At 44.5% G+C, this 26260-nt stretch overlaps 1 protein-coding gene across 1 annotated transcript in view; it reads right to left on the bottom strand.

The window, feature by feature from the left end:
- The window catches only part of WDR59 (WD repeat domain 59), a 50868-nt gene extending 24614 nt beyond the window's left edge, over positions 1–26254 (bottom strand). The window contains exons 1-14 of the mRNA XM_085313826.1: positions 26234–26254; positions 22479–22528; positions 20214–20349; positions 16652–16737; positions 15677–15757; positions 13751–13788; positions 11144–11232; positions 10564–10680; positions 9520–9597; positions 8966–9122; positions 6917–6996; positions 4314–4446; positions 1740–1864; positions 681–845 (exon numbers count right to left, since the gene is read on the bottom strand). Of these exons, the coding sequence (XP_085169952.1) occupies positions 681–845; positions 1740–1864; positions 4314–4446; positions 6917–6996; positions 8966–9122; positions 9520–9597; positions 10564–10680; positions 11144–11232; positions 13751–13788; positions 15677–15757; positions 16652–16737; positions 20214–20349; positions 22479–22519 (1326 nt within the window). The 5' untranslated portion in view covers positions 22520–22528; positions 26234–26254. The remainder of the gene's footprint in view (positions 1–680; positions 846–1739; positions 1865–4313; positions 4447–6916; positions 6997–8965; positions 9123–9519; positions 9598–10563; positions 10681–11143; positions 11233–13750; positions 13789–15676; positions 15758–16651; positions 16738–20213; positions 20350–22478; positions 22529–26233) is intronic.
- Positions 26255–26260: the final 6 nt, after the last annotated feature.

The raw sequence follows: 26260 nt of genomic DNA, 5'->3' as shown, positions 1-26260 counted from the left end.
AATAGTGAATGGAAGTGCAACAAAGTCAGCAGCATTCTACTTTGCTGCCCTATCTGCTTTACATTAAGAGAAAGCCTGCCACTTCACCCGTTCTCCCCAGTTTTAGGGTAAAACAAGTCACCCATGCTCCCAGTGCTATTATAGGAGTGGCAAGGGATGATAGTTCTTGCTGCTGGAGAGGAGATTTCAGCCGCAATAAGACTTCCTATGCCAGATGATCAAACCTGTGGGGATTTTTTACATGAATCCTGTTAATTCTAAACCACCTTTTAAAAGCAGTCTGTGGAAAGGGAGAACAAAAATCAACATCCAAGCTCAGAAAYATTACATTTCTGCAGCTGAGTGCTGCATCCAATCTGTAATGATTGGATGCAGCCACATGAGGAGGCAGCTGTTAGGAATCCTCAGGCAATATACATCAGCAAGAGGAAGATAGTAGCACTGAAGAATCACGTTTTAAAAAAGCAACATTTGAGAAAGGCAAACACTGGGCTGCAAGGCCAACAAAGACTCATCCTAGGAGCTCCACAATATGATAGTTCAAGCAGTGCTCTGTAGTATGCCTTTAGCAGCCCACCTGTGCATTTGGGAGGCCAAATATTTCACTGTGTCAGAAATCTAGACGTCAGGTGCCCACCGCTTGTGCACATTTATACAGACTGCATACACTCCCCACACACCTTCAGCAGCTTTGCCTTCATTGAAGCAGTGATCGAGGTCGGGTTGATGAATTGGAAGGATGGTGCAGCATTATTAGGATATTGCACAGGGAACATCACCAGCATCCTGACTCTGTGATTGCCGCAATGCACTGACACCGTGCAGCTACGATTCACCGCATCCATCTGTGCGAAGACAAATAATTGCTCTGTAGTTAGATCTCCAAGGACCTTTAAACTTACAGCACCTTAAATTCATGCTGAGGGGCCGATTGCTCTACGCACCCATAAGATGAAATCATGTTGTTCTCAAGGGCAGTGAACACAGTGACAGCAAAAACACCAGGCAGAGACAGAGCTGGCATTTGCCAACAGACTGCCAGCCCAGCAATCCAGTATCTGGAGGTCATACCCAGCCCAGCTGGCTGAAGGGGCCGTGGCAGGAACTGGACTCCATTTCCAACGGCCATAGCACCCTAGCCCACTTCGCTCGGCTGTGGAGAGCTCCAGGTCCAGCGGAGCAGTAATAGGCACCACATAAAATCATAAACTACTGGTTCAGAAGTTGCTCCAAGAGCATGCAATGAGCTGTGAAACTGGATGAGGTACAAGGGAAGGGAGACAGGCAGCTGCCTCAAGCCTCCTGCCCCAGTACAGTGCTGTGCCTCCAGTCAAAAGCTTCCATGCACAGAAGAGGGTTTGCTGTGCAAGAAAGATACCAAAACTGAGGACAGGGACAGCTCAGCAAACTGAGTTCAGAAGAAGTTGAAACTAGATGAGCTGCACATACTGGAACAATTCACTTTCCATTCTGCAATCTAAGCAGAGAGCAAAATATAGCCCAGTCTTTTTCAGACAAGAGCCAGTGTACTTACCATGCTGAAATACTTCCCTCATCCCCAGTGTCTGGGATTAAACTCTTTCCTACTACCCCTGGCCAAGAGGATCTCTATAGTCCAAAATCAATCTTGTTCACAGGCAGCAGTCACTCTGCAGCAAAGAGATTCCCCTCAAAAAGCTCTGATGAGCCAGTCTGCCCACATCCCCCTCCAACCAAGCCAGCAAAAGGAAACTCCCTACCTCTACGTTGACATTTCGGATCTGCACGTTGATCAGTGAAAATTCCTGCTGCAGCGTCTGAGGCAGCCCTAGTTGGTCTGTTTTCTTTCCCACAAGGAGGTCATTCAGGAAATCTTCTTTTAAGGCTGACAGGAAAGATGGAGTGCAGGCTTGAGACAAGGTATAATAAACAGTCCTTCAGCATGCAACACCAGGAGGCAGCCAAGAGAACAGCTTTTCCTCTGCTCTCTAGACCCATGGAGGTATGAGTTTTACCCAGGAAAGACCTGCAAGCTAGACAGCTACAGCTGTTGTTCAGAGGATGGCTTCGAAGCCTTAACTCTTTGAAGAAACAAACCTGGCTGCACACTGGTTTCCCAGGAAGGTTACAGAAGCTGTCAGTAGCCTGTATGGCCCTAAATGGTCTGTCTCTACTCATCCGAGACACCTTTTTCTCTTCAAGCAGTACTGGCAGAGTCACAAACAGCTGAGCAGCAGCCTCTTGGTCTATCAGGGAAGAACTGCTGCCAAAGCACTCTCCAGGAGCACCGCTGGTCTTTGGGATTCACACCTCACTGATCTTGGCTTTCAAAGCAATCTAATGAACAAGGTTTCAGGAGAGAGACGAGGATATTTCTGCCCTAGGAGAGCTTCAATTCATTCACAGCAGCAGCCTGTATGTAATGCTGCAAAGCAATCTAGTGAACAATTTTTCAAGATTCATCTGAATGCTGGGTCTAACCGTCCAGTTCTCCTATCGTGGGTTTTCAGGAGAACAACACCCCCTAAAAGACAGGGTACATTTAAACAGCTAGGCAAGTGCTGCAGGACACAAGGAATCATGGTTAAGAGAGCAAACTTTACCGAGTTTCACAAGAATTGGTCTCTGCTACCCAGCTTGCCTCAACTTTTGCTATATATACCCATTAGGGCAGGGACACCTCGTCCTGAATGGGCTTTTGCTGTGGCATCCCTTCCTAAGAAGGCCAAAAGCAGTCTTTGATGATAGCTCCAAGGACACAAGGAAAGTCCCACTTATTCAGCTGTCATTCTTTCCCTTGATATTTTACAGACTATTTCCAGGGGAAAAAATAAAAGTACAAGAAATTGTCCTTTTGTAAGAGTTTACCTGAAAGTTACTGACTTTGCTGCTGGGACAAACATATCTGCCTTTACTGCTGCCCAGCTGGCTGCTGATCTGACTAGGTAGGATGCTTAGCCCCTCATTCCCACTTGTGATTTTATTATATTGCTTAGATATACTTCACAATAGGGAGCTGAAAAAAAAGGATTAAAAGAAGGTAAGTGACTCTCAGAGAAGAAAACGATTATTTCTAGCTCAAGGCACAATACAAYCCACTGAAATGCCATCTCTGAGGTTGCCAGTATGGGAAGTGCCCTCCCTTCCTCTTCCCCCATTCCCTTCCAATTAGTTTTTAATCCTCAAAAGCTTATATATTTGTCTACRTTCCTAAGGATCCTTTACACACAACAGCCTGTGTAGAGAGTTTTATACTGACAGCACTGCTGGTGGGCTTTCTGACTTATCTGCAGAGCCCTGCTCTCTACAAAGATCCCCCAAAGTGCTTTACTAATATAACATGGAGACTTTGCTGCTGAAATGAAACCACCTCCAGGTTGAACCATAGTGTAAGTGTACATCAGCAGCCCACAACAGCTTTTAGGCTAGAAAGGACTCAAATTCCTACCTAGGGACTTACTCTGACTGCAGGATCAATGCACAAGCATTTGCAGCAAAATCTACTCTGCTATAGAAAAGGAAATTTTCATTCCCTTTCGCTGCAACAGAAACCTGACCAGACAGAATCAAACCCAAACCCTCACGTGACATATGAACGTGACCTCATCAGGTAGAGTGAAAGGGTTAACTCTGTCCCATGGAAAAAGAGACATCAGGCAGCTGGAATGAGAACACTTACGGTTCCCAGTAGAGTAAGAAAGGCTGTGCTTCTAGGCAGTGCTGTGCATGGTGAGCACAATTAACAAGGGCTCTTGCTACCATGCTATAAAACCCTCATGTACAGAGGCACTGACAGCTTTTAGGAAGAGACTTGTACTGCTGCCACATAAGCTGCAGAGAACTCCACTGGGATTTGCTGGCAGGAAGCTTCCAGTTAAGAAGAGCTGCCATCCCAAAGGCACCTTGAAGCTGGCTACTTCTATTCAGAGGACAGCTATTAGACCACTTCCTCCCCCTCGATCCAGTTTTTTGTCAAGCCCCTCTCCAAGGGGAGGGCCACATTGCTTTCCTGTAAACCTAGCCCATGGGCGTTTACTGTAGCACCCTATTACAACACAGAAGGGAATGGTGACTTTAAGCATGGACATGGAAAAATATTTGTTTTACAGCTAGAATGATTATCATCATCTTGTTACAGGAAAAACAAACTTTTTGGTAGGATCATCCTGGAAGCCCTTTGACTTCTCCCTTCTCCCAAACAGGATATCCATTAACCCCCRAAACAACACCAGTTCGTGCTTTCCTTAAAGTGTTATTTTCTCTGTCAAGATGCATCTTGTTCCCAACATTGAAAGAGCTGTTGGGTGAAGTTCCAAGAACCATTGCTTGCCTACCTTCCTCATCCCCATGTCCAGAGTTATGCTGGGGCTCTGAGTCCTGGGAGTGAAGGGTCTTGTCTGGCTCTGGCAGAAGAGAAATCCCATCAATGAGCTCATCGACTCCATCCAGGATATCATTAGCACACAGCTGAAAAGAACGAGCACAGACACATGCTGCACAACAGGAAACCAAACTGTAGGAAGAGTCATCATCAAACAACTTGCTTCTCTAGGGAGCTGGATTTGCAAGGTACATCTGTCCATGCAAAAGTCATGGCTTTAAGACCTTGGCAGAGTTTCTGTGACAAAAACAGGTTATTTTCCATTTTCCAGCATCCTGACCTCTGTCACCTCAGACAGCCTGCAAATTTACAAAGCCCCTCAATTGACAAGACCGGTTAGGGCAGCAGAGGTTCTACTGTAATATAAATTAAGATTTATATTACATTATATATGCATTTGCCTTTTCTAATTACTTGAATTAGTGTGCATCAAAACTTGTTTCATTTTTCAGGTCAGACATGATAATAGTATGCTTTTTACTTTTTGTATTTACACTCCAGTAAGATCTTTGGGGTCAGACTCTTTTCAGTGGTGCCCATCGACAGGACAAGAGGCAACAGGCAGAAACTGAAACACAGGAAGTTCCATTTGAATATGGGGAAAAATTTCTTCACTGTGAGGGTGACAAAGCACTGGTACAGGTTGCCCAGAGACACTGTGTAGTCTCTTTCTCTAGAGATACACAAAACTTGCCTGAACACGATCCTGTGCAACCTGCTTTAGGTGATCCTGCTTGAGCAAGGGTGTTGGACTAGATGATCTCCAGACRTCCCTTCCAACCTCAACCATTTTGTGATTCTGTGCTCTAGAGGCCTGGACACATACTAACTTGTGTTTTAAGTTTAGCACAAGAAAACAGAGAGGATGAGGAGAACAAGTTTAGGAAGAAGAAAGAATAAGACTGACAGAGCAAAGTACAGCCTTGGTCACAGGCACTGTACCGTTATGTGTGTAGCTTGATCAAGACAAAGTACAAAAACTGGGATACAGAGGCAGGGCACAGGAAGAGTTGAGGCTCTGACACAGACAAACAACTGGTTTAAAGATAGGAAAGTGATTCGTACAAATATATCAGATAGGAATAAAGAGTTATTTTTCACAGGGGAGGTAGGTTACAGACCTGCAGGACTCCTGCAGGATCTATGCTGGGATACATGCTTCTCAATATATTCATTAAAAACCTGGAATAGGAGGTGAATAGAGACATGACCAAGTTTGCTGATGCACCAGGTTATTGAGGGTAATGACAAGAGTGGCTGTCTGCAAACAATCCAGAAGGCCCTACAACAGTGATTGTATTTAAAATGGAAGAAGAATTTCAATACAGATAAATATAAAGCAATATATACAGGGAAAAAATGGCAAATGCTGACTGAGAAGAGATACAGAGGTCAAACTAAACTGATGCTTTCATCAAATTATACCCAACAATCTAAAAAGCAAATTGAGTATTAGGAATTCTTCTGGAATAAACAAAGAACAAAATTCTGATTCTCATCCCAAAAGGGATGCAGTGGAATTGGGAAAAGGCCAAGAAAGGCAACACAGAGAATCTTGTAAAAAAAWTCTCATACAAGGGATGAAGCTAAGATCTTTTGACTTTGAAAAGGAGGAAACTGAGGGATATGATGGAGGTCTACAGAATCAAGAATAGCACAGACAGGATGGTGTAGGATTGGCTGCTTATTTCTTCTTCCAATACACRAACCAGGATGTATCAAATGAAACTAACAGGTAGAAAAAAACCCAAAACAATACAAAATCCACCAAATGGCAGGAGCTGTTTGTTCCACACAACATGCAGACAAGTTGAGAAACTTCTTGTCACAGGATGTTTAAGATAAATTTACATAGGTTGAAAGAAAGATGGGACAAACCTACGGAAGAGAAGTCCACCAAGCTCTATCAAATACAAAGATAGAAAGCTCAGAAAACCTCTAAGCTGCAAACTTCTGGAGGCTGGGAGGATATATGAAAGCGTCACTACACACTTGCCACGTGTTTATACTGTTCCAGGGTATCCACAGTTGAAGATGAGACAGATAGGCCAATACGGGCCACCTTGCTATATGAATCTTTGGTCTGATCCAGCATAGCTAGCTGTTCTAGTAATTACATTAGCAATTCGTTATTGCTGCCAGACAGTGAAACAAGATTCACACTACCTACACAAGGGCCAAGAGCCAATGGAAACAAGGAGGGAAGTAGAGGGCACAATCCCTACATTTATCTGACATCTATAATGCCAAGAAGAGTCAGAGAGTCCTTCAGCCATGGAGGCAGCATCTTCTGAGGCCATGCAGACAGTAATTGCTCTCCATTTTTCTCAAAGGACTTGCATATTCACTGTTACACCACAAAGAGCACCTCCGCAGAAGCTTTTGAGACACAGATACAGAGAGGTCTCGACCACAGAGCTGGTTGGAGCTGAAGAGAAAGCTCGCTGCTCAGTGTCTGCAGCTTTAGGATACAAGAGTGACTAGGATTGCCAAGAAAGGGAGGTGAATCCAGCCCGTAAGATATCTGCCTACAGTTTAACAGAAGTGTCTGCATACCCTCTGCAGCTGAGAGTCAATCCGCCACATCCGCAGAGTCTGATCACGGGACCACGTAACCAGCTGGTAGTCTTTAGAACCTAAAAAGGACAGAAACAACTTATGGACCCCAGATGAAAATAGATTATCTCAACCCTACATTTGGTGTAAACAAACTGCAGCAAGCCATCAGGGAAGTCCAGTGAACAAGGCATCAAACTGGAAGGCAGAACTCAAGTCCTGTTCTACTTTGCACCGACTTCCATGCATCAGCTTTACCCCTCCCCGTCCCACAGTTAGCTCACCTCTAAACGGGATATGGCTTGCAGATGAAAAGTACAATGGAAAAATAGTGAATGCGATGTCAGTTTTCAAATCTGGAATGAACAAGATCTACTACAACACTTATYTGAACAGAAGAAACATAGCTGAGAAAAGGATTTACATTTTAAACAACTGTAAAGTCAAAGTATGTTTTAGTTCAAATCTGTTTTAAGATGCAAACACCTTAACACATTTCTAAGCTAAGAACAGCTAGTTCCACCCTTCCCCCTTTTCCTTCTGAAAGATTTGGATGCTGCCAAGAAAAGTTCTGGTGTAATGAAATGGATCAAGCCACATACTATCTATCAATACACAAAAGTACACAGACTTGTTTGTCTAGGCAATACGATACRGCTAAAGCTTCCCTTGTCAACAGCTGCTGCATTTCAAGAATTCACAACTGCACAGCTGCTTCCTACACCTCTCAGCTGAGACAYAGTGGCTGTCTAATTCAGCACAGCACAGCACAGCAGAGACTGCAGAAGGAGATTTGAGCTATCTTGGTAGTCTCCACATCCAAGCAGACTCAGAATGCTCACATGACTGATTTGCACTGCTTGAGAAGAACATGACTACCGGCCCTGGATATTTATATATAAACTTACCTGAGACAACACAATTAGGGCTTAAGCTTTATGGAACATTCACACACAAGCTGTCTTACCCTGTGCCTCTGGATACTAACACAGGTCTGTACTGTTCTTTTGTGCACATGTACATTTTCTTTGCAAAAGAAAAGGCAAGGCACAGAAAAAAAGTCACTTAACCTAATTACCTCAGCAGCTGATGGYAGAGTTGGACCAGAACTCAGCTGCCCTAAATCCCAGTCCAGTGCTCTGTCACCTTCACCACTGATAACTGGTTAGTGCGCAGGCTCCAAAGGTAGAGATCACATTACTGAGCATCCCTGAGAGCTAACACAGGAATCCTCAGTCACAGGCAGCTCCATGGTGCAGAGATGAAATCAACTCACAGCTCAACTTTGAGCCAGAGTCCTGCTATCTTGGTGGTGCTGTGTGGGGCACACAGTAACATGCTGCAGATCTGGATTCTGCAAAGCAGTACTGCAAGTGACACCAAAGCCAGACACACCCATTTTGTTGACAGCAGCTAAGGTTCTGGCAATAAAGCTGTGCTCTGTGTGGTTATCCAGACTCTAATACAGAATTTTGTATCTTTAACTGCTTACACTGGAAAAATTCAGGACTGAACTCTGACAACAGCTTCTGTATCTCACACTCTCCCTTCTCCACCTTTGCCAGCACGCAGATAAGGCAGGTTTGCTAGTGCTTTGGTGGAGGATATGCCTGAGGTTGTTGACCCAAGCACTTATGTGAGGGGTTAACCGGTTAGGTAGGCAGCTCTGAACAGGGGGAGGCTCCCTGTCTAATAGTTTGTACAATTTATTCTGAAAGATCTATTTAAAAGTAGACTCAGAGGAAAGTGGAGATAATTAGAGTTACTGTTGACCCACTCAGCATTCAGTGGTTCTGCCTTTAGCAAAGGAAAAAAAAGAAAATTCCTGGCATGGAAACAACAGGGCAATGTTTCTGTGGCCACTGTTACCAAACAAGTACAAARCAGCTGTAATTTTGTGGGGCAAGGAAAGCAGATAGGAGCTACTTCAAGGAAAGGGAAGGGTAAAAGGATGATAGCACAAGCACTGCAGTCAGGCGCCAAGCCTACACACCCACGGCAACCTGACAGCAGCAGCACAGGTGAGAGCACATCCAGCCTTGAACTCACCTTCCTTCTGCTTCCTCCACTGGAACTCCAGCACCACGTCATCGTGCCCCACAAACGTGTGGACAGGTGTGTTCAAGTCAAAGACGTTCCAGAGAAGGAGACTGTTCTCCCGACGGAGCTGGGGGACCATCACTGTCACTAGCCCGTTGCTGAAAGGCTTAACAGAGACAGACCCTTTTGTTCAGCCCTGGGGAGTTACGGTCCCATGCTGCTATCAGCATCTTCTGTAATTCTTTCCCTTTCACACTGACAAGAATGTCTGGGCTCTAGTGGAGCTCAGCATTAAACAGGATCAGACTGAAAATAAGGAGAGCGGGTTGGCGAGTTATCCAAAGCAACTGCCACATGCACATGGGTTGTTCCCCCACTAGAGGGCTGTATCAAAGACTGGGATCTCATACCACTAGCAGTTATTTCCATTGAGTGCCCCATCACGGGCTTTGCTTTTCTAGGCCTTTTAAGCACCAAGAGGGATTTTAAAATCAAATTAATAATGTCCCTTTGTGCATTTACTCTCACAGCACAAGCAAGGCTAGTGGATGATTATCACTCACCGTGTATCTTGCCTTCCAGACTGGAACCTGGCAGGGAAGGATATTGAGGTATTTCCGAGGCTGACGGTAATCCCAGAACTTCAACAAAGCAAAAAGACAAGCCAAGGCAGGTGTCAGCTGGCTATACTTTCAGACTGCAGTTTCCACGTCGCTCACAGATACAGGAGAGTGACAAACATGCCGGGGTGCTCACATCATGTTTAGTAACCTCATTCATTAACAGCAGAAATGGCCCCAAAGGATGAATATCAAGCTATCAGCATTTGGCAGCATCTCTTACACAATGAGCGACTCGGGGTCATGGTCACAGTGATCTTAGCTTGAGTAATTAGAGCAAGGAAAGCCTAAGCAGAATGCCTGTTTCAAAGCTACAAGGTACCCTGCAGGCTTCTAGCCAATGTGCCAGTCCAGACTGGAGGTAGGCCCACCCTGCTGTTACTGATAAWTTTGTAATGAAGAACCTAACCTTCTGCTTTGCTAGAATACATGTGAATTGCATTCACCTCTGAGCTTAGCTAAAAGTGAATGAACTCAGTCTAGCTGACAGATACCAAACATGCTATTTCCCTCAAGGTAAAAGGCCCTGCATAGTAACACCTGCAGGCAGTCTCTGATTGGTAACTCAACTTGACACAAATTTGGAAACCTCAGGGACCAAAGTATTTCTCCTGCCAAGTTGCTGGAATCAGCTTGAGGCTGACATCACTGGATTTTGGGGAGAAGACTTTGATATGCATGGCTAGCTCTCTTCTGGCAAGCAATGGGAAGAGGTAGTAGTTTTCAGCTTCAGTACTGTCCAAATCAAAGCTATATTAACTGTAGCAAGCATACATCCACCCATCCTCCACCGACTTCTCTGCTTGCTTTGCAAGCATACCTCTGGGTCAATACACACACAGACTGACAGAAACAAAAAACAAAAACAAAAAATTGATGCAGTTCTTGCCAATGACAAGCACTCCTGAACATTTCAGTGGCAGTAGAAGGGGATCTGCATCAYCATCCTAACATCTTCCAAACAGGAGGCCCAGAAGCAACACTTACCCTAACAGAGTTGTCCTGGCTGGAGGTGGCCAGCRTATACTCATTGTCAGGATGCCAGTCCAGACCATGGATTTTAGAGAGATGAGCTGCCAAATACTCCACTGCAGTGCTGGGTTTCTGCAAGGAAAGATGTTTCCCTTCTCACTACCGGATTCCTGAAATTTGGTCTAGCTCTCTCGTATAAAAAAATGCACTTTAACAAGAGCGAGAGGTAGAATATCCACCTGCTGGGGCAAGGCTAATAGCTCAGCGAGAGTGGTTGTAGGGAACGTCCTGTGAAAGTTAGTGGCAAATTCCACAGTCAAAGTACAGCCCTGCACCATATTTCATACTCAGTAAAACAGTTAAGTATTGTGAGATGAAAGCCAAAATGCTAATGGGCACAATTTCTGGGGAAGGAGGCTATATGCTCTCTTCAGTTTCCTGGGCTCCCAAGCATCTCTACTTTAAATTGACCCATATGAGAGACAGRAGATGAAGATGTGCATTTTTTTGCTTGGGTATTTAGCTGTAACCAGAAAAATGCCTGTATTTGTTAAGTGGGAATATGTACAGTTCGCTTAAGAGACTCTCAACTCACCCTCTTGTCCCATATTCGGACATCCCCATCGTGGCTGGTTGCTAAACAGTTGGCATTTTTCTTATTCCATTTGACCTGGGAAGCTCCAGCTGCAACACAAATACAGCAGGTCAAACCAAGCAATCAAAAACTAGCACTGCAGACCCTGAACCTGTYGGCAGAGCTCTCCTGAGCACAGAAAAGGTAGTCCAGAGAAAAGATACTCCAAGAGTCAACATGAAAGATGGCTTTGCTTCATGGGCTGGGAGTGGATGAGCAGCATGCTGATGTCTTGTGCTGTTGTCTTTTAAAAATCGCTATCTCTTGGTTCCGCAGCTTAGTGATTGCATCCTGGAGATCTCAAAGCCAGGGTGTTCCAGTTACATACATGCTTAGAGATGTTCATTGCAATTTCTAGCTTGTACCCGATTAAAATACTATTTTCCATTAACTCGGATGGATCAGTTTCCTCCATGCAAAAATTCAAACGCCCTGCTCCAAAACCCTTTTGTTTTCATTCAAGCTGCTCCTCAGTGCTCTARGATTCATTTGTACTCAGTAACTCCCTCCATACTATCTGAGGTTATATAAGGGAACCAACGTCTTTGGTCTATTACTAAAATACAGGCGTGGAGAAGGCTGGAGTACAGGTGGATCACATGCCTAGCCAGCTGAAGAGTGCATAACGAGTGGTTCTTAGTGGATCAGAAAGCTTCTCCAAGAAACTCACTGCCAAAAAAACATTACAGAAGTCAACAATATCATTGGAATCACAAAGAAACTGGATGATGGTAATAAATTTCATGAGAGACTCTGCAATAGCCTAAAATCAGTAGTTGTTTGTTTACAATGAGAAACAAAATAAGGCTTAGGCTAATGTGGACTGTTCAGATACCGCAAGAGAAATACGTATGGTCTCTTATCCTTATTTTCTTATTCTGTCAGTACTTTGAAAAGATGTTAAGCTATCAGAAAGGTATGCCAAAGGTGAGGTCTTTGAGAAAGCTGAACGTGAATCCCACACAGCCTGCTGCCATGCCCAGCCTTCACTACCTGTCTCCTGCTACATGGTGAGCTGTTTCACCCTGCTGATTTCGCAAAGAACCATGTCAGGGGTAAAAAAAGAAAAACAGCAAACAGGCTGTCAAGTTGATCCAGCTCACAGAGGGGTACACAAATGTCTGGACCAGCACTAAAGAGAATCAGGCATGGGAGGAGSGCATCTTTCTGTTGGGCTGGCTCAGCTGACTCATGAAACTTTACCCCCAGGCACAGGAACAGAATGCTACTCTGGTTCAGTAAGTTTTTTGCATCACTGTGGTCCAGTGGCTTAATACTTGAGAGGGAAAGGGAGCCACTGCAAATGTGTAGCCTAAGGAGATCCAAGCAGCAGAACATATTCCTCTAACAGCAGGAATGGTAACTCAGAAAAAGGGCATGTTTTGCTCTGGTCTTCTGTACTTTGCCCATTTCCAACACACGGCCAGTCAGGACTGTGCACACACAGCACCTGCCATCTAGGTGGTATTAAAGACATCTGAACAGTCACACTGTTGACAGCCGTGACAAATACCCTTCCAGAGCAAACACAGCCCAAAGAAAGCAACTTTGAGTCATTGCTGCAGCTTCCAGCACACTAAAGTTGCTCCAGGGAAGCATGATACAGCCTAAAATGTACCCAATTCCTCAGTAAGTAAGTGGCAGGCTGGGAGCTGATTCAAACATAAAAGGCCATGGAGAAATTGCAAACAAGCAACACAGAAAGAACAAGCAGTGCAGCAGGGTGGTTAAGTATGGCAGAAACTGCTTATGYCTAGATGGCACAAGTGCCATGTGACTGCCCACCAATTTCAGTCAGCCAGCCCAGGCACAGCCACTGCCCGCCTTGCCCAGGCACCTCCAAGGGCTGGAGACACAGCCAAGGCAGCGCCACTGCAAGGCACTGAGCCATCGGAGACTGGGCATAGGAGCGAGAGGCAACTTGAATAAAGTCTTACAGTAGAGTCAGTAAGAGCTGAGAAAAGAACCTGGGGCAACRGCTTACTCGCCCAGTTTGCAGAAGGCCCTGGCCCCTTCATTTTACCACTCTTCTCACTCACATTTTAAATCACCACCATGAATTCATTTTGCCTTCTCTTTCCACACCATAAGCCCTATAACTGCAGCAGGCAGACAAACAGCTCTCCTTCAGCAAACAAAGGGACGCTGCCCTTTCCACTACCATGTTCATGGAGAAGTACTGGTCAAGCAGTCACTGGACCAAGGCCCCCCTTGCTCACTTGCCACTGCTTAAACTTGCCTCTTTCTTTAACATGTCCTCATCCCTCTAATGCACCTTCACTCACCCCTAGAAATAAGCACCACACACACCAAAACAAACAAACAAACAAACAAAAACACCACTCAATCACTCATCTTCATCTTTATTCACGTCTCATCTGCATTCTGCTTCTCAAAAACTTGTGAACTGCAGCCTCCCAGGCTGCTACTACATGGGACAATCGGACCTGGTGGGCCTTCTGCACTCTTGCTATGTTCAGCTTAGGAGCATGAAGGAGGAACACCAGGAGCACTTRATGCTAAATGTAGGTATTAAACAGGCCTATATCATGCATATACCATACTTACCAACTGCAGAGAGTGAGACTGTAGGCTTCCTGGTGTCTCTGAAACACAACATTGCTCATGTGAGTACACCGTGCACAGTCTTGCAGGTCCAGCCTCTTCAGTGAGCTCCTTGCTCCTCCAATACTGACTGTTGCTGACTCTTGGAAGTTAATATGCCTTCTGCTTATTTAAAGTGCAAATCTAAAGCTAAATTACATCAAGGTAAGTGGAATGCAACACAAAAGGGACCAGCTGGAGGATAACACCCATTCTGTCTTGCCACAACATACAGCAGCAAGTGTATAACACTGGATGGAGTAGGAGGGACACGAGGGAGGAAGGCACACCCACAGTGTGGCATGTTGCTATCGGGCAGGCAAAGGAAAGACGGGGTTCACTGAGCGTTGCTGCAGGAAACAACAAAACAGCCTTTCCCAGAAGGATTAAACAGAACAAACAGACCCGTGGAAAAAAATGACAGAAAAGTCACTGGYCTTTCTCAGGCCTTTGAGGATCCCAATTCAAAGCATATGGAACAGTGACTTCAGAGCAAAGACCTCATGTCCAGGATACAATAATAAAATTAGCAGGAAATAAATTCAGCTGGGCAGACTCTACAGACTTGGACTGTCAGGACTTGGATCAAAACAATAACTCAATTCTTGACATTGGTCCTCAGAAAGTCACCTGCCATTTAATGAAAAATGTCAGTAAAAATAAGGAATTTGGTCTTCAGTTTTTAAAGTCTGCTGAAAAGCAGAATACTTACTAGAAAGGACTGCACCTTTCCTTCTTAAAATTTTCTGCTTAATCAAGTTATTTTGTATGAAAGGGATTTTCCAGCCACCATTACCGCCGCATTATCTCCCTAGGGTGCCGTTAGGGCTGCCACTTCACCAGGAGGTTCCCAGCCCTAGGACCTCACTGCCCAAGGAAGCTCAGAGATCCCGCTAGGGCAAGTGGGATCTAAGAGCTGGTTAAACTGTATGAGCAAGCATCTCTGAACAAGTGATACATGCAGACACAAAATGACAGGAGGGCAGAACACAGTTAAAGCATGGGCTTCTGATACAACCTTCAGTCAAGTCTCTGTTTGCTTGGCATTAAAGATAGCACCATGGGAAAATACAACCAGCAGTTACTGTCTCTCTATGTCTTTTAATTACACATTAATAATATATTGTGATTCTCAAGCACCATTTAACCAAGGATCTAAGTGCTTCACATGAGCTAAATAAGCCTCAGGGTACCCTGGTGCAATGGGGTTATATAATTATCCTTCTATTATAACTGAGCAACGGAGGCAGAGAGGAACAGTGACTTGCCTGGGGTCATAAAGAGTTGCTGTACAGACAGCAAGAGAACCCAGGAGTCCCAATGCCAGTTCCTTGCTCCTCAGGTCTCAAATGCAGGGTTTCAATATTGCTTATTTTGAAAAGATCTTTTACCTTCAAATAAATCGTATGATTCAAAGCACCAGGAATCAAGGGAATGAGTGAACAGAAAATGGTTCCTAATTACTAGTGCCAGTTCTCCCACTGTTGACAGAGTCAGCAACAATCACTGAATTTAGTGGAAAAGAAAATGGCTGCAGGGCCACGAATCTGCTCATTCGCTCAGCCAAAAAAGAACAATTAAAAAAAAATGTGGAGCACCCTTGGGATCCAGGAAAAGTTCCTAAGGACAGATCTGAATTGGATGAGTATGAAGCCAGTTGGTATTCCTTCCAGTCAAGAGCACATGACTGTGGCATAACTTTACCACTCTACTGCCCTGCACTGAAAGCATGGGAATGGAAAACATCTTTGTGATTAAGGGAAGCAGCTGAAGCTCCTGCAAGCTCAGCTGAAAAAACAGCATCCATCAGTGAATGCTCTGCCCTTCAAGCTACCAATTGCAGAAAGGAGTTCAATAATCCCCCCGCAGTGCAGAAGCACAGATTCTTACTTGATATCCCAAATGTAGATGTATGTGTCCACAGAACTGGTGACCAGCAGGTCTGGTTCAAATACTGCCCAGTCCAAGTCACTGCAAATGCAAAGTTATATTAGGTCAGAGAAAAGCAGTTTGCATCAATTTCTCACAAGTCTCCAATACATTTCTCTAATAAATTCACACCAACTCCATGATATCCCCTGGAACACCCTTAGGTAAAAAGCAAGATGTTAATCATTTCTCTGAGTAAGAGAATGAAGCATTTTCTTAGCCTTGAACTTTATAGCTACCATGTCTGTGGACTTTCCTCCACAGGGAAGGGGACACTATCGCAGTGAGTTCCCAGTTATCAGGCATCCTTGGCCTGATCAACCTTTCATTCTGGCATGCCTTCCTGTTGGGCTCACCAGGAGCACGTGGGACACAAACAGTCTCCACTCAGCCCAAGCAAGTGTCATTTCAGGTGCTGCAATTCCCTTTCACACTGGAAAGCTGGAACACAAGAGGAAAAATGCTGCTTCACTTGCATTTCCAGCCCAGAGCTAAAGTGCACCCTTAGACTCACTGGAAGACACCTCCCACACACCACTGTAACACACTAGGAATTTAGTCTTTGGGATGACCTACTTTAATTAAACTGCCGTCACAGGGAAACATGGCCGGGATGCAGTTTAATAATCATGCTACTATCTGTTTCCCAGATGACGGTTGCTGTTCATTATGAGGACAGCTGCCTAGGGCAATGACACCCAAGGCACTGAAGGCTAACTTGATATACTGGTGGGAGCCATCAAAGGGTGAGCTGCTTTACATCAGACATCTCCAAATGGGAAGGCAGGACAGAGGGGCAGACAGTACCAGCCAGACAAGTGAGTAAGAATAGATGGAATTTCTCAGAGCAGAGCCAGAACTGAACAAACATTCACCTTCTGTGAAAACAACCCACCATTTTCCTCCCAGTAGCCTGCAGCATGGCTTGTTCCTTACCTGATCACACGTGTGTGCCCTTGCAACGATGTGCAAACTTCCCCATTACCTTCTTTCCACTTATACAGGTCTACTCGCTGATTGCTCTGAAATTAAATGAAGAAAGGAAATGGTGGCAGGCAAACAAGGTAGGACAGGAATCCCCGTGTGTCAGGACCAGGTTCCCCCTTTTTAAAGGACCTCAGCTACCTGCTGAATCGCACTGAAGTCCTCACTCAAAGCAGAAAGAAAACAAAGATGAACCTACAGGCTATAAGGAATCTCAAAAGCCTAAAATTTGATCACACCCACTCAAAACTGGAGATAAACCAGAATAGGGAAAAATCCCATTGAAAACTGTTTGSGTGAAACGATGTTCTCAGAGCTTTTACTTCTTAACAGCATGCTGTGACTGAAGGCAACAGGAAGCCAAATTCTTTCTGCAAAAATAYCCTGCTAGTCTGTTCAGATTCACAACTGGAGTTTTCAGTGAAGGGGATGATRAATCACCACTGGTACTTCTCAACTCTCCCTCCATTCCCTTCTGCACTAACCAGGGCCTCTGCCAAACATGGAACAGTCTAACAGCTTTAGGGTCACCTCCTCAAGGGTACTTCCATTCTTCCAGCCACCCAAAAAAGCCTAAGCGCCTATCGCTAACCGCAGTAACCACAKAAACAAACCAGATGAACCAACAACAACATTATTTAGGGCTTCTTCACTGATTCTAGGAATAACCCCCACTCCTCCAACGCAGCCATACACAAAGTTACTTGAAACAAGATATGGTACTTTAAACTCATGTTYTGCCTCAATCAAAGTTCACTGTAGTCCCAGCCAGTTGTAACCTTTCTAGGGCAGGAGCTGCCTTTTTGGGTGCATACACAGCACCAAGCACTGTGGAAATTCATGGTGATTTTGCAAATCAAATAACAAGACTTCAAAATTTCATCGTCATTAGCCCCTCATTTCCAAGCGCACACACACACACACACACAAGGGAAAAGGTAATGTAAAATAAGTCTGTTCTCTATTTTTGGAGCATTTTTCTTTTTTATCCCAAACCTACTTCGTAAGAATTTAAGCTTGCAGAAAGAYAAAAAAAAATCCACCCTTCCCTGAAATGGGAGGTCTCCTCCCAACTCAGCAATAATACATGGCATTTCTCTATCAACTCCAGCTCATTGACTGAAGGATTTAAGTCAGTAGAATGAAATTACTCAACAGGATTTGTTCTGAGACTCCAAGGTTGATGACAGAAGATAATGATCACCATAAGCTTCTCAGACTCTTAGAGGGGCATCTCATGTGCAAACTGTTGTCTCTAGCAGCAGGTGTGGGAAAGTCACAGTTCTTCACATCAGGAGCACTTTCTAAAAAGTCTTTCTCGTAATAAGTATCAGCATCTACTTCCAATAGTTTCATCACTCTCCTGTTCAAGCATTTGTGACCACACAAAAAGACTATCAGGGACCTAGAATGGAAAACAATGGCATTTCTAAAACAACAGCTCACTAGTCCTCAGAAACATGCTTGAGCTAGAAAGCAATTACAGCCAAGCACAGCAAGAGGACGTTCTGCTGGAAAGAAGCCAAAAAATTAGAAGCCCTTATGCAAACAGAAGGACAGACTTCTCCTCTGCCTGCACCACTTCCATTTAGCTGCACTGCAAACCCAGTAAGGTTGTTGCAATCATACTTGTAGTCTTTTATATCTCCTTTCCACCCACAGGGATGCAGAGAGATAGGATCCTTGTGGCTGTTGACAAGATGTGTGTGGTATACCTGAGCTGGCCTCCCATGACCACCTCAGCAGCAGACTGTCTAGGGAATGAGAGTCAGCTTGAGCTCAGAAGTAGTAGACTGCATTTTCACAGGTCTGAATCCAAGCTAATTTAGCTTGTACAACTTCATCCTTTAGATTTGGCACTGCATAATACATCCACAGCGCCTCCAGACCTCACCTGGGAGACACACACACACACACAGAGCACATGGCGCAAGTCTACCTTCCCCTTCTAAGCAAAGCAGGCTAAATTCTASTTCCAGGAAAGGGATATACTGCAGCAACAGCAAAATGCCAGCCACCTGTGAGACAGCTGGAAAGGAGGCATTTCTGACCCAAACTGGGAAAGCTGCCCAATCTAATCTTGGAGATTCCTCCCCTGACCTGTATCAGCAACTGCATCTGAATTACCAGAGCATCTTAACATCTTCATTTGTAAAGAAGAGTGGCAAGATTTGATGCCAGCTACTACTAGTTCAAGGAAAGGATGGCTCTCGAAGGCTTACATGCTCAGGCAGAACCTCAATACCATAATTCTGGAACAAGACAGATTCCTGTGTCCACTCAAGGCAGCAGGAGACAAGGGTGAGACTGGCACTGCCCTGCTTTGAAACAGTTTCCTGCTCAAATCAGTATTAACTATCCTGGATATAGCTTTCAGCATGTGTTTGGGAAGCTTTCCTGCTCTGCTTGCAGCCAGCATAGCACATTTCCTTATTTGCTTCTGATTTCCACAAACCGTATCCAGAAGCGGCACTGACGGACACCTTTCTGCAAGTTTTATTAATTCTCCACTCAGACGCAGAGAGCTGCTGAAGGCACCTTTAAGATGTCAGTCATGTACCAGGGCTAGGAGCAAACAAATAAAGGTTCCTAACTGACAATACCAGTCCACTCTTAAAACCACCTTCAATGTGCAGTTGTAGCCAGTTCAGGAAGAAAAAGAAACAAACCCCCGAGGAAATCACATTCAGCTTACAGTTTGCTCAAAAAAAGGAGGAAACCTCTCCATCCTCAGCTACTCTAAGATTCTCAGACTATAAAAGCAGATGGAACATGGCCAAAAAAACATCTTGCCAGGAGAATAGTATGTGTCCAGYTAGCACTTGTAGCCATTGACCACCGTGCTGCTGCAAAGACTGCTGCTAGCAGACGCTCGGCATTCYGCGTGAACAAATTACAGAGCTAAAAACTGAGCTCAAGTCTCAACTGACCGCTGCATCAGCCCTGTTTAGACATGGTTTGCACTACTGTTTCTTCAGACCAGCTTATTTACTTCACACATTGAATGAAAACTCCTCACCGACTTGGTCCCTGGCCCATCTACAAATCTAAACTGTTCCAGTTGTGAGCCAGTATCGACTTCTGCTATTCACAGATTGCTTGGTGCGCCACATCCTRCCAGTAATGCAGGGAATTGAAAACAAAACAGCACAGAGCAAGAAATTCAATACATGGACCAATCTCATAATAGAACGGAGGTTAGAAACATTTGTTGCCCATCCATCCTTCCTTCTAGAAAAGCATCATTCAGGTGCCTGATTTATTTGGCAAGACGTTTCACAGAATACAAACAAGCAACACCTAGATTCAACACTAATTGAACAGAAACTGAGAAGCACCAAGCAAAACACCTCACCTTACTGTCCGTAAACCAAAATTAGGTCTTGCTCTTGAAATATGATTTGCAGAGGCATGCCTGTGCCAGCTACACAGAGCTTTCCAAGCCTGCAGAAGTCCACCCATGAAAGACTGAGGAAGATGAAGAGAGTTTCTGCTTTTACATGTGTGAACTTACTGAAGCTGCAAAGTAGTAYGCGTAGCTGTCGTGCGGATTCCATTGCACTGCCCCGATGTCCCACTTGCTCTGGCGAGAGATCTTTCGATGACCCTCATTTGGTGCATCCAGGTTAACTATGTAGAGGAAACGGCGGCTGCAAGGCACACAGACACAAAGGGGCTGTATCACACAGGGCTTATTTCCAAACTCCCAGCTCGCACAGAGTTTACAGCCTTCTGCCTAGAAGGCTGAAGGAGAAGCATTTGACAAGACAGATGAAAACACTATTCCTGAAAATGCTACATTCAACTATACACTTCAAAAAGGGTTATATTAAAAAAAAAAATTGAAATTAGTCAGGTTCTGCAAATCTAATTGGTCACCCAGACCACAGGAAGAGCTAGATAACTAGGATACAAAAGAAAGTGTTAGGAAATGGTGCACAGATATCGGAATATGTTTTACTGGTCTAGTGAGGCACCAGAGCTGAGGTAGCTCAGGGCTGGGAGTGCAATGCAGAGGCTCCACAGGAGCCAGCTTCAGTCTGGATAGATTGCTCTGAGCACGAGTTAGAGCCCTACAAACCTAAGACGATTCTACGTGGCTGAGAGTTTCCACACCACACTGTTCAATGGGCTTGGTTCTGCAGACACTACAAACACACCTGCACAGAGCTARCTCAGCTGTGACAAAGTTTATTAACATGGACACAGCACTGCACTGATCTGGTTACACTACTTACCTGAGATAACCCTACCTGCAGCAAARAGATATCTGCACGCTGCTCAATCTGAGTGAATACAACCTGCTGCACATGGTTGACTCCCCAAGAAGCTTGTTAAGGTTTCATTTCTTCCACAGTGTGATTAATCTACCAGGAAGATAAACTGCACAGGGATAACTGAGAGCCAGCTGAACTTTAATAGAAGACTAGCACCAAAACATACTGAACCATATACAATTAACTACAAAAGCATCAAGTATGTCAGCTATAGAGCAAGCAAACAGCAGCTCCAAGCTCTGTGAGTTTTCCCAAGAAAAGGAACAGGAGGAAACATCTTTGCTGCCTTTCCAGACTAAGTCCTTGGGGCTCCCTACTCTGAAGTGTGAAATGGCAAGCCYTCTGARGCTGTTACACAGCATCAAAAGAAARGAGGCAAATTCCAAAGGGTACTGAGCATGCTGCAGGAGGGGCTGAAACTGGGGGACAGAGCTTTGCATGGAAGCGAGCAGGCTTCTGAGTTGTACCAAAGGACCCATAGCCTCTAAAACAGAGACTGGGGCAGGGGGGCACAGARCACAGCCACAGGTCAGCTGCACACGCATGATTCTGAATTTGAAATGAGCATCTAAATTGGTGTGGTAATTGTCATTGGCAGTGGGACAGCAACTGCCATTAGCACAGAAAGGTGACAGCTGGACAGGCACCAGCTGAGCAGTTTACAGCCTTGCCTTCGAGGTAACTAGGTAATGCCAAGGACTCCTGGGAGCTCAGGCAGCCTGAAGTATACAGCACCTACTGCAGTGCCCTGCCAATGCAAAGGGGCCCCTCCACCACCAGGGCTGCTGCCTGCAGGACCACATGCATCCTCAGCAGCAGCAACATGAGCAACACAGAACAACCACAATCTCTCAGTGTCCACAGACACCCTATGTCCCCCAGAAAGTCCTTCTACAGCAGATTTATCTAAGGTATACAGGCAAATAGGGAAAAGACTAATGTGTACAGGAGTACATTACTGCCAGATCAGCTCTGCTAATATCTCACAGATGGAGGTGACAGAGATGAATTGTGTAAAAGGAAATGAGAGAACAAAGGGTAGAAAACAATCTTGGAGAAAGCCAAAACAGCAGAAGTTTGGCTCTTGTTGAGTATTGTCCTGCACTGAACCAACAGAAMAGGTCAGAGAGCTTAGCTCCTCTGCCCAAATGCACTACGGGAATGTTTGAGGTAAGTTTGGTCTTACCAAAATGCTTTGATCTGTATTTCAAACAGAAGCCAAACAGTAATAACCAACGTCACACACCCCCTGCAAGCGGATTCAGGAAAGTATGCATCAGGAAAGCCACAGCAGTACTTCATTGTATTGTTGCTGCTGTTTTTAAACTCTRTATCCCATTGGAAACGTGACCCAGAATCCTTTTCATGAAGCCTCAGATAGAATTCAGCTGCACCTTTCTGAAACAATACATCAGCTTTTCAACTGAGGTCAGCCTCAAGGTTGCTGATTTGGCTTGTGGAAATGGCTGTCATACATTTCTAATGGGAAYTGTCACACTCACCCTGAAAGTACTGCGCGCTGTCCCAGACAGTCCACTGACATAGCAGTTGCCTGTTAAAGAGAAACAGAGAACAAAACTGAATTACACCTGTCAGGTCAGCTTCTCAGTCAAACACACAGCTTTGGGGACGAGTTCAGGAAAACTTGCCAGCTTATCTTCAAGGCATAAACTGCTATGGCAAAAGTCAAACCTGATATCCATCAGGAATGGCAGATGCAACATCCCTGTAAAGAATCACAGACGGGTGATGGGGTAAAGCAGTCGATTCTGGGATGCAGGACAGCACAGACAAAATGTCTTTTTCAGAGTAAATCAAAGACAAGACATGGCAGACACCACTGCAAGCACTGAAACCTTGCTACATTCTCCCTCCTATGGCAATCACAGCTGCAGCCTTTCAATCAGCAGTGTCTAATAATCCTTATTAATCAGCCTCTGTTTCCCCTCAGGAGCTCTCTCAGTCTCTCTGTCTTCCATTCCAGGGCCAGATTTAATTATATATGTACTGGGAGATAATAGTGCAACCATTTGTGTATGGCTGGTCTCCAAGAAAGAGAAAGGGCTAAGAAGCATGAGAATTTACTTTGGAGGTGCTTCTATAGAAGGCTGAGAGATCACTTAAGCATCACAAGAGGGAARAAAAAATCAAAAAATAAAACTGTTTGAGCACCATCTTCCTCCAGAATTGTATGAGCCAATCACCTCATTTACTCATTTACTCACCAAAAGAATAAAGGTAAATTTTACTAAGAAAGCTGAGCAGTTCAGCCCATAAACATATATTTGACTTCAATGCAGTTTTTAAGCCTTCGCAGTACAAAAAAAAAAAAAAAAAAAAAAAAAGAAAAAAAGAACCACAATATGCTCTAACTTCAAACCAACTGCTGTCATCTTCAAAGCTACCTCTCTGAAGGCTTAGGATGTCTCTGCTGCTGTTCAGGATTTTGCTAAGCATTTTCAGTATGGATTTAACAAGACGTTAGGATGTTCCACAGCAACTGCTTAGAAGCATCACTAAAATCAGACAGACAGAATGTCAATCCCATTCCAATTCAACCACAATTGACAGGAGTATAATCATCACAAAAACATAATTTTTTCAAGCATCAAGAGAATAGCCTATCAGGTAGAGAAAGGAGGCCCCATTGCTACCTCACAAGCACCCCAGCTGAGGGAAACACTGCAACATGAGCTCTCTCTTTACTCTTTAGAGATCAAAAGTGCACATGGAAAAAAGTTACAGATGCCACAGGAAGATTTTTCAACAGGAGTCCACAGTGCCGCTATCTATACCCAGTCAAGACAAGTTTCACTAGTTCTGCTGTTTCAGAACTTTCTGAAACTGTTCTGCCTTTTTTTTTTTTTTTTTAATCTTCCCCAGAAGGCAGATCTAGTGTTCTGGCAAATCTTTCCTAGTCCTAAAACTAATGTTCTAAATAAGAGGCCAGTTTTTAAATCTCTAAATGGTGAAGGAATAACTCCAGCTTCCTAAATTTCAGAATACCTTGCAAACAACATTTCCAAAGTGAGTTATTACATTTATAACAATATAAAGAGATTTTGTCAAATGATATACATCTCATTTGTGATGAAWTAAAATGAGGATCACTAAAGACGTTACTGAAATCAGAGCCTTCTCATGTGAGAGCTAGTCAGCTGACATATTTCACACAGCTTTTGCCATCTTCCCCCCAGACAGAAGAAAACCTGCTAGTCAATTTAAACTGTCGGCGGAAAAGATTAGTTGTTTGTGGAGCCTAACTTCCCGTCTGCACACTGAATTGCCAACAGTGGTACTATTTTGTAATTGGACATGGTAGCGTTTTACTCTCCTTTTGACAGTATTGACAGGCCTGACATGAGCCTGTGGGATAACCTAAACGAGAAGAGAACACAGACTGCTGCCTCTGTCAGCTTCCATAGAAAAATGTCACTTCCAGACAGTATTTGCCCCAAACTACCATAAGATTTTCTGCTTAACTAGTGCTACAGGTTAGATACTGTATTTTTCACAACCTACTTTTGGAAATGAAGGTAGCTGCAGTCGCTTTAGACATGTACAGGCTATAAATGTAACAGCTGGCCACTCCTTGACTCTCTCTGCAGCTACGCAAGTTTAGGGTAGGGATAATGGATGCAGCAYGGCCTTTAAATAGAGCTCAAGCCTGGTATAGCACAATTACAAACAAGGCATTTATGCTTCTGAAGCTCGGCTTTCCACTCTGTAAAAATCTTTCATGCAAAATCCTAAAAAAGCTAAAGCCCAAACATACACATGAGGTTAGCTTGAAAGCAGTAGTCTACCACCCCAAGAGGCTGAAGCCCTCTGATTTGAGAGAAYTGGCAGGTCAGAGCCACTCTAGAAGGATCATTGGAGTAAACTGAAGTAACTGAAATACCTCCCTATTTAAGACATAAATCACCACAACAGCTAGATTGAAACCRATTGCTGAAGAGGATTTAAACATCTGTTTCTTCCCCTCTTTGCTYCCACACACAAATCATTATGAATAAGCAATCAATGATAAGCCTGTGACTCTCCCGAGCCAGACAACCATTGAATCTGTGATCCAGGAATGAGCACTTCTGTATCTTGTTACCAGTTTCCAGTTACCAGAACTTATTTCAGAAGGAAAACAAAACTGATATCAAGTTTTTCAGACACAAACGGAAAAGTTTTGTTAGTTTACAAACCRTAGGCTGGATTTAACACACATGGGAGTCAACGCACCTCTTACGAACAGCAAACATAGAGTTGACATTGCTTTAGCACAAGGGGACGAACTAGAAGATGAGAAGTTTTCTAGACAGGTTTTGTATTTTTTCTAGATATCTTACTGAAATAATTCACATATTACATTCTGCTTTGTGAAGTAACTGCCAATACCTTTAAAAAAAGAAAGAAAAGAAAGAAAAGCCCTATTTCTTAGATCAGTTTCTAAGAAAGCACATAAGCAAACACTGAAGGGAGCTCTAGTGTAAACAGCAGCTTCAAAAATAAAAGTTGATCTTTTTGCTATTTAAAAAACTAACCTGCTTTTCCTGCTAATTGAGCTATATTCAACAATTTATACTTGCAGCCATAAAAGTTGCTAYGATGGGCTCAAGAGGAAAAATAAGGGAAGATGAGCAGGAAGAGGTAGCATCTTCTACTAGCCCTGYCAATATAGTTGGAAAAAAAAAACACAGATATTTAAAATCTAATTAAGATTAGAATAAAACTGCCTCGGGAAATATAGTGTTTTTCCCGTAAGCCAAACTACAGCACTGCTACTGCTAACAGAAACACCAAACAGGTACACCAAGATCTCACAGGTTTTGACGGCAGCCAGGTCACAAGCTTGTAGAGACGCTCCCCTGCGCACCCCTGGTTCGAGCAGGGAGTAAAACCGCGTCCTCCTGCTCCCCCCACTTTAATGAAAATAGAAACGTAATCGGCAACTACACAAACAGCAGAGCTGGCCTCCATTCGTTCCACTGCATTACAGGGACTCCTCTCAGGCGCTTGGCACAACGCAGCGCTGGGCAGGCGGCTGCTCGGCGTGACGGACCCCGTCCGGCTGGCGGCGGCCAGGCTCGAAGGCAGCGCGGCCTGGGACGCCGAGGCACCTCCCGCCCGCCGCACCTCCGCGCCTCGGGCCCGGGGGAGCGACGCCAAGGCGCTGAGCACCCGCCACGAGATTTTTTAGAAAAAGGAAAAAAAAACCCGCCCAAGGCAGAGCGCGGCCCCCCCGGCGGCCGCCGCCGCCGCGCACCTGGGCGTCGCGGAACTCCACCACCAC

Source organism: Rhea americana, unplaced genomic scaffold, assembly GCF_003343005.1.
Source record: "Rhea americana isolate MKP2758 unplaced genomic scaffold, rheAme1 scaffold_397, whole genome shotgun sequence".
Lineage (NCBI taxonomy): Eukaryota > Metazoa > Chordata > Aves > Rheiformes > Rheidae > Rhea > Rhea americana.
The sequence above is the reverse complement of the archived record's forward strand: the minus strand, read 5'-3'. Positions and strand labels throughout refer to the sequence as shown.